Source organism: Leptonychotes weddellii, chromosome 6 (genome assembly GCF_054177405.1).
Source record: "Leptonychotes weddellii isolate Sample4059 chromosome 6, ASM5417740v2, whole genome shotgun sequence".
NCBI lineage: Eukaryota > Metazoa > Chordata > Mammalia > Carnivora > Phocidae > Leptonychotes > Leptonychotes weddellii.
The window spans coordinates 131,408,736-131,416,887 of record NC_138374.1 but is presented as its reverse complement, the minus strand read 5'-3'; the positions used below and the strand labels follow the sequence as shown (position 1 = coordinate 131,416,887).

General features: G+C 41.4%; 1 protein-coding gene across 2 annotated transcripts in view; it reads left to right on the top strand.

The window, feature by feature from the left end:
- The first annotated feature begins 1,901 nt into the window (after positions 1 to 1,901).
- PBX1 (PBX homeobox 1) overlaps positions 1,902 to 8,152 on the top strand; it is a 260,589-nt gene continuing 254,338 nt past the window's right edge. Inside the window, exons 1-3 of one of the 2 annotated variants that reach the window (XM_081825228.1) lie at positions 1,902 to 2,300; positions 2,499 to 2,789; positions 6,049 to 6,122. In XM_081825228.1, coding sequence (XP_081681354.1) covers positions 2,599 to 2,789; positions 6,049 to 6,122 — 265 coding nt within the window. In that variant the 5' untranslated portion in view covers positions 1,902 to 2,300; positions 2,499 to 2,598. Of the gene's footprint in view, positions 2,790 to 6,048; positions 6,123 to 8,152 lie in introns of both variants that reach the window. The other variant, XM_081825229.1, reaches the window with a different exon arrangement.

The window sequence follows — 8,152 nt, the reverse complement described above, 5'->3', positions numbered from 1 at the left end:
TAAGGGCTCCTTATGTTCCTTATGTTGCCAAACTTGTTTTTTTTTTTTTAAGATTTTATTTATTCATTTGACAGAGAGGGACACAGTGAGAGAAGGAACACAAGCAGGGGGAGCGGGAGAGGGAGAAGTAGGCTTCCTGCGGAGCAGGGAGCCCGATGCAGGACTCCATCCCAGGAGTCATGACCTGAGCCAAAGGCAGACGCTTAAAGACTGAGCCACCCAGGCGCCCCATGCCAAACTCGCTTTTGATAATCATTGGGAAGGAGGTTGGTGTGATGAAAAGAATAACATTTTATCTCCAAGCACCTGGCAAGCTTGCCTTCCATTTTGCAGATTGGATACACTGAGGTTTGCAGTGGTTCAACACATTTCTTTTGGCTATACTGTCATCTGGGAATAGGGCTGGCTACACATTAGAACAGTTTAGGTTTCAACATATTCGGGGCTTTTCCTAAGTAATTCGTCTGCCCTTTTATCTTTTGCCCATTGTGACTGCGTAGCCAGTCAGATCTCTCTTCTCACCTTGCCTGATGAAAAGATGGGAGGCAAATCTGTGATCTACTTGGAGGTATGGTATTGGACTTCAGCTGGGAGTTTCTTATTAGTTTTTCCCCCCGTTCTATTTAAATCTTTTTTCATTCTTTCCTACCCATTTTCAATTTGAGTCACCTTGTTCGAATATGTATCTTTTAAAGCACTTTTTAAAGCATTTTAAGTCTCTTTACAAACAACATGGGCAATGCATACATAGCTAATGTGATTCATACATTTCCGGTAGACCCAGGCAGGTTGCATAGTTGAAACACCAGGTTTTTGTAGAGAGCCACACTTAGATTTGAATTTCAGCTTCGACACTTAAAAACTGTGGGACCTTGGACAAGTTATTTAACCTTTCTGAGTTCCCTCTCTGTAAAGTGAAAATCATAATCCATAGCTCACAGAGATGTCTTAAAATAAGTCATGTAAATTACTTGGTGCGTAGTAGGCATTCAATAAACGTCAGTTCGTTTCTTATTCCAGTTAATAATGCTTATTAGACTATATTAAAAACTAGATCCAGACAGTGATAATGCATTTCTTTATAAAGTATTTAAGCCAAATAACTAATTTCCCCCAGGGGGAAGGGAGAGATACGTTGAATTAGATGCATTTGGTGGACTTATTTATTAATCTTTTTTTTTTCTTCAACATTATTTTGTTTCATAGTTCATAATTTAGTTTTCATGCAACAAAAATGCCACTGTTCGGTATTACTTTGAACTCCGCTGTGATTTTTAAAAAAAATCTATTATTACATTTGCCGTTTATTAGAGATCATTGTTCGTTATATTAGCAGCTCGATTGTGCTTCATAACTACTTCGTGCTGACAAACTTTTGCTCTCAACAGTTTCCCTGAGGTCTAAGGATTTACAAGGATCCAGTTTTCCAATTGCAATGTTACAGCAAAAGAAAACAAGAGTGGGGGGTAGACTCTCACCGCCAGTGTTCTCTTCTGTAAATATTATACGTTTGCATTGAAGTGGAGCCACATTCTCCTCAAGGACGGCAGCTAAGCCGGGCAGGCGACAAGCCTGGGCATTAACTGAGCTGGAGCTCCTGGTACCGTTGCACCTTTAAGGACCGGAGACTTGGCACTGGCCCGGCCTCCTTCCCGGCCCACCTCTGAACTCTGATTGACAGGGCGCCGGGCGAGGAGGAGCCGAAGGAGGCCGCGGAGGAGGCGCAGGGAGGCGAGCAGGGGGAGGAGGGCCCGTCTTCTCTCCGACGGCCAATCAGGACAGGGGGGCGGGGCCGCGCGCCCTCCTCCCTCCTTCTCCACCCCCCCACCCCCCGCCTCCCGGCTTCCCCGCCCCCTCCCCTCTCCTCCTTCTCGTCCTCCTCCTCCTTCTCGTCCTCCTCCTCCTCGCAGGCTGTGGTTTTTCTGTATGTGTTTCTGGAGTCCTGAGCCTGAGCTAAACAAAAGCAGGAGGCTGACGGGGCTGCCGGAGTTTGCAGAGACACGGAGGAGGAGAGAGCCTGTGCTCTGCCTGCCGCCGCGGCCGGGGGAGATCTGGCTTTTGCAACAGCCCACCCCCTTTGAGATCACTCTGGCCCGGAGTGGGGGTGGGGGGCAGCGGGGGGTGGGGGGGAAAGTTTGCATTGCAATCCCCCTGCCTTCCTCTCCTTTCTCCCGATCAATGCATATTTGCAAAAGGATTAAGCCACAGATTTAAGCGCCGGGAGCCCATTTCTGCCAGGCAAAGGAGACCGGACTGAAAAACCAAAAGCCAGCTCTGATTTCTTTTCGTCAAGTGGGAAGGTGGTTTATTTTTCTTGCTTTTTGGAGTCAACACCCTTCCCCACCAGCCCTTATCCCCACCCTCACCCCGCAACCCCTTCACGCCCCCCTCCCCCTCCCCACTCCCCATCCTCCCACCAGCCTCTAAAAGAGGCAAAGGGATTTTTTTTTTTTCTTTTGGTCTTCTTTTTTTCCCCCTTCCCTGTTTATCCTGAAAAGGATCTGAAGCCAGCGTGAAGGATAAAAAGCCTTGGTGCTGCCCAGGAGCCGAGCCGAGCAGCAGAAGAGGAAGAGCCGGGGGCTGCCGTTGCCTTTGGAGATGGACGAGCAGCCCAGGCTGATGCATTCCCATGCTGGGGTCGGGATGGCCGGGCACCCCGGCCTGTCCCAGCACTTGCAGGATGGGGCCGGAGGGACCGAGGGGGAGGGCGGGAGGAAGCAGGACATTGGAGACATTTTACAGCAAATTATGACCATCACAGACCAGAGTTTGGATGAGGCGCAGGCCAGGTGAGATGGAGGCTTTTCTTTTCCTTTCTTGGGGTTTTTTGTTTTTCTCCCTCTCGCAGGGGGAAACAATGGGAACCGAAGCAGCACAGCTCTTTCTTTTAAAATGTTATTTCTTTTCCCATTTTGACGAGCAACTACATGGCGGAGGAGTAAAATTGGAAGGAGCGTTGTTATCGAAAGTGTAATCGCCCATGCCGAGATGTGGCTCTGTGTGTGTGTGTGAGTGTGTAATGTGTGTGAGTGTGTGTATGTGTGTGCGTGTGAATATAGAGATATTCATATATGTCCACACAAACACTCAGGCACGCCGAAAATACTGCCAACCGATCCAAAAGCGGCCCTCGGCACTTTTTACTGCTTTAAAAAAGTATCAGAGAGCAGAATTGTCAAGTTTTGAACAGCATTCCATGCCTTCTTGTTGAGGGACTCCGTAACATTACAAAATAAAATGTCCCAATAACACTTTATTTGCAAATTTAGTGACTCCTCACCTAATTCAGAGAGTTTTGCTTTTCTTTCTTGACGTACCCTTCTAAAATTAATTTTTATCTTTTCCCCTTTCTGCCCCCTTAAAAAAAAAGCAGATTAATTCTTTGTCAGTACTTGTCAGCTATCCAAAAAATATTTTGCATTCATTTGATTCTGTTTCAAAAAAAGCTAATGGAAAGAAGGAAAACATAATTTTGTTTTGAGGCATATTTGTTAGTTTTGGACGACACAGATACTGAATTTAACTTTATTGTCTCTTAATTTGAGTCAGTTTACCAACCTTCCATGGCACAGAATGTATGGTCCTTTAAAAAGGGGTGGAGGGGGGGACAAAAATCAAGCATGCTCTTTTTCCCATGCTTCTTTCAGGACCAGTTAGAATGCAAATAAATAGAAATGAGGGCATGTGTGAATTTCATGTATTTCAGTACTATAGGACAGGAGGATCTTTATTAAGGAAACAGAATAAAGAAGCTGTTTAGCTTCTCAACTTAATCCACTGCCCAGTATACAGTTCTCCACTCTAGGATTTTACAGTAAATTCTCTTTCAGAATAAAATGTAGAGTTAGTGGCAACCCACTAACAGCTTGCCCAAGGCCGACCTCAAAAGGAAGAATTTTAAAAATCTAATGACCACATATGTCTTTACAGTTAATTACCCTGCTTTGTTAAATCTCAGAAGTAGTTTTTTTTTTTTAATATGTGCACAATTCCTATAACCCGAATGACTTAGTTATGTGGAAAAGACATCATTATATGTATTTTTGTCCTGTGGAAATAAGGAATTTGAGTTGAGAAAACGAGAAGCAGCTCAAAGCATGGGTGTTATGAATTACACCCTTATTTTAGCAGCAAGCACATGCAACATGTAAACTCAGAAGTACTGAGGTTTACGTGGGCTCGAAAACTTAGAAATGTTCAAAGACTGGAACTCTTCTTGATTTTCTTAAATGGGGGAAAGTTTTCAGAAATGAATCGGTGCTCTTTTTGAATTTTATTATCTGAAGAGAAGCTAGTAATTATCGTAAAGTGGAAGTTTTCCCACTGGCTATCTCTTTTAGAATTGGAACAGATTTCTCCACTGCATTGTTCCAGAAAAATAAACTCAGACAGACCAGTAAACTGGTTTAATAACAAGTTTGTGAAGTGGAAAGGGCCGGGAAGGCTGGAGATTTACCACTTTTCTCATGTTGAGTCGTATTCCTTTTTGTACAACTGAGGACAGCCGTGGCTTGGCGGGTCCCCCCTTACAGTGGCCTAGATGCTGAGAGAGATCAGACACAATTTTGGGAGAGGGAAATCTGTTCTCTTTCCATAACCCCATTGATGTGCTGTGGAAATGCAGTATTTCTCTGAAGCCATGTGGGGCTTTTTGTTGTTGCTTTTGTTTGTTTTTTCCATTTGGGCCTCTATGTAAGAATACAATTAATGAAAACTATTTTAAAAGCGCCCCAAAGGGGTCTTTGATACAGTGAAGTATTTTCCACCTTTTTTCCCCACCCCACATGAGAACTCAATCACCACTAAGCTTTCTTTTTGGTTAAACAATGTAACTCTACTTAGCAAATACTGCATCTGTTTTTCCTTTCCTTAGCCATACCTTTCTCATGTACATTTATTATTTACAAAGTAAACCATTGGTGTTTTAGACACAATGCATGTGTTTATTTTGATACTCCTGAATTTTTGAGTTTATTGCTCCTTTGCTGTACAGTATGTAGACCAGACTTCTGGTTACTGTTCTTCATGAGGATGTGTCTATTTTTTTTTTTTTTTTAACTTTCACAAGAATTAAAAAAGGATTGCATGTGTCTGGAGTGCCAGGGGTTTCCATTTGTCTTTGCACATTAATTTCAGTTTGTAAACAGAATTCCCTTCACTGATAGCTGATAGGATCAGGATTTTGTTTCCAAAACAATATCCTTCTGCTAAGTGCTTCCATAGTAAAATCAAGGGAAAGGTATTGTTTGGTTCCTCAAGTGCATTCTGAATACAAACACATACCAAGAACCAGGTAAATCACTAATCCAAAAGGCAGAATTGTATTTATTTTTTCCCCAATGGGTGCAAGGTCCTAATTGTAAATAATTGAATTTCAACACCTGCAAATAAGCAGTGTGCACACAAGAGGCATAATGTGAACACAGAGAAATGAATTTATTCCCCATATGGGTATGTTTGCCCCTGGCAATGCATTTCCATACTCTTTAACTTGGGGACTGAAATTTTATAAATTGACAGTTCTACTCAGAAGACCTTTCAAGCATCTTGTGTTTATGAGAATACAGGGGCATCTGCGGAATGAATTCGAACACATGGATGAATTAAATTTGAAAACACACACACAGACCGAGAGGCAGACAGCTCCTAGGCTTTGGTGGATGCATAGATTATAGAAACTGTTATCCCATGCTTTTGGCTTTGCCGTAGTCATTGCCCTGGGTAGGATTATTGGTTTAAGAATTCCACTTTGATTGAACTACTTATAAAAAAAAATAACACAACACCTAACTCCGCCTAAATGGGCATAATTTAGGTTAGTTCTGTTCTGTAGTTAAATCCCTACTCTATCCCTGCTAATTAACATTATTTCTTTTTCTATGGCAGGACTCTGTATATTAAGTCATAAAACAATTGAAGCATGCCACAGAGTTATGCTTGGGATATAATTTTGGCTAAATGTTCAGATTTTTTTTCCCCCTGTGCTTTATCAGCAGTTTGATCTCGAAAGTCCACCTAAGCTATTATGTTGTTGTTTCTTTCTTGCAGAAAACATGCTTTAAACTGCCACAGAATGAAGCCTGCCTTGTTTAATGTGTTGTGTGAAATCAAAGAAAAAACAGGTAGGACTGAGATTCCAACATTTAAGCATTTTCTTTGGCCAGTTGACTCACTTAACCAGCAATGACAAACCCATTATTTAAATATTAAAATTTCAGCATAAAAGTGCTGTCAAGATTGATCGCAGTTTCCAATAGGAAGCCCGAGTAGCTCTGCTTCCTGGAAAAAGCACCAAGTTTCTTTGACAGTTATTATCAAGCATTACTGGTTTATTTTCCTTGTCTCTGTTACCAGCCTCTTTGAAATTGGGGACCAAAGAGAGGTTCTGAAGGGAAATTTATAGAATGATGTGTGCCTTTGGGGGAAAAATATGAAAGTAAAAGTCTGTTTTCAGGAGGAAAATCTTTTTGGCCCATATTTAAAACCCTCGTTTTTTTTGGAGTTGGGCATGGGGGCTAAACTGTTTAAAGTTTCCTTTCCTTTTTTTCTTGTGATTGTACCAAGCAGCAGGCTAAAGGTTCTCAGCGGTGTTGTCAAATACCTTTGTGGAAAGCGCCATACAATGTCAGGTTACCGGTATCTGAGTACCCTGTGATTTTATAGCAGGGGGAAGCGTTGGTTTGAGGAGGATATCATGCCATGAGATCCCTCATTCTGTTGTTTTTTTTTTCTACTTTCTAGACCTCATATCATGGACTCACACACTTACAACACATCCCAGGAGGGCATTTAAATTTTAAAGCAACAATTAAAAAATAGCAATCATCAATCAGAGGTGTTCTTAAACAACAGATGCTCTGGGAAGGACATTTAGCCACATCCTCGGGTTTGTTTGTGTTAAGCCTTAATTTTCCAAAGTGGGTGCATCTCTCCCTTGTAAAAAGAAAGAGTTGAAAAGCCAATCTGAAACTAGGGCATAAAGATGAGGAACGAGGGGTGGTTATATAAAGCGGGAGCTTCTGCTGGCCTCTGACTTGCTCGCTCGCTTCAGAGCAGTGCAAAGTACCTGCCATCCTATTTATTTATTTATTTTTTACAACAAGGAGTGTAACAGTCAATAATTCATATCTAAACCATATAAGCAAGGGCATGACATGAATGAAAGTGACAATAAATATGATTGCATGCCCAGTTGATATACATTGATAGTTACACATAAAAAAGGGGAGGGGGGAGGGCACACAGGGTGGCTTTCTTTTTGAAAGCTCTCTGTGTTTGTCTTTTTAAAAATAAATAGTTTCAAGATGTGGCCACTGATGGAACCTGTAATTACTTGGGTCTTGAAATCTATGTGAAATTAGTCAGCAGCTCCTTTGTTGAATGTTATTTTTGCTGTGCATAACATTCTAGACAAAGCACCTGAGCAGTGATGTTCAGACCTTCCAGACTTCCAGGTTGCCTTGCCAGAGCCTAACCTTACTGCAAAGCTGTTAATTACATTATTTTAGCTGTGAAACACCTTTTAAGAGATTTATGAATGGTGCATACAAATATCAAAGAGCTTTTCCAGTTTGTCACACTTTTTAGTTTGTTTGTTTTTTTCTATTAGAGCAGGAAGCCTAAGTCCATGTCTATTTGTTTCTTCTCTCCTTTTTTTCTTCCTTCTCATTTTCTCTTTTGATCTCCGATGCTTATTTACTTTGAATATTTGGTTTGTTGAAATTTGTCTCTAATAGAGTATGCTTTCCTGCCTATCTTGATTCATGAAATGTAGAAATCAAGACATAAAGGCATATTTGATAATCCAGGCTAAGGCGACTCTGTTTTTGAAGACATTTTATTAGATTTTTATTGAAAAGGAAGCCCATCAGGGCACTTGAATGTATATTGTGGCCAAAGTGTTTAATTCTGGTCTTCTAATTAAAGCCTACTAAGGCAGTAGATCAAAGTGAGTGGGTGTGAATAGAGATCTGGTTCTGGTGTTAAAGAGTTTGTTCCTTCTTCATATTGGCTAAACTACGGTGATAGGAAGCAGTGGTATTGGTCAAAATCACACTTGAAAGGTGTAATTTATCATTCGCTTGTGTATTTTGCTTCTTAAAAATTTTCTGTCAATGAATTAATGTCTGGAGATTCAAAAAAAAAAATCTAA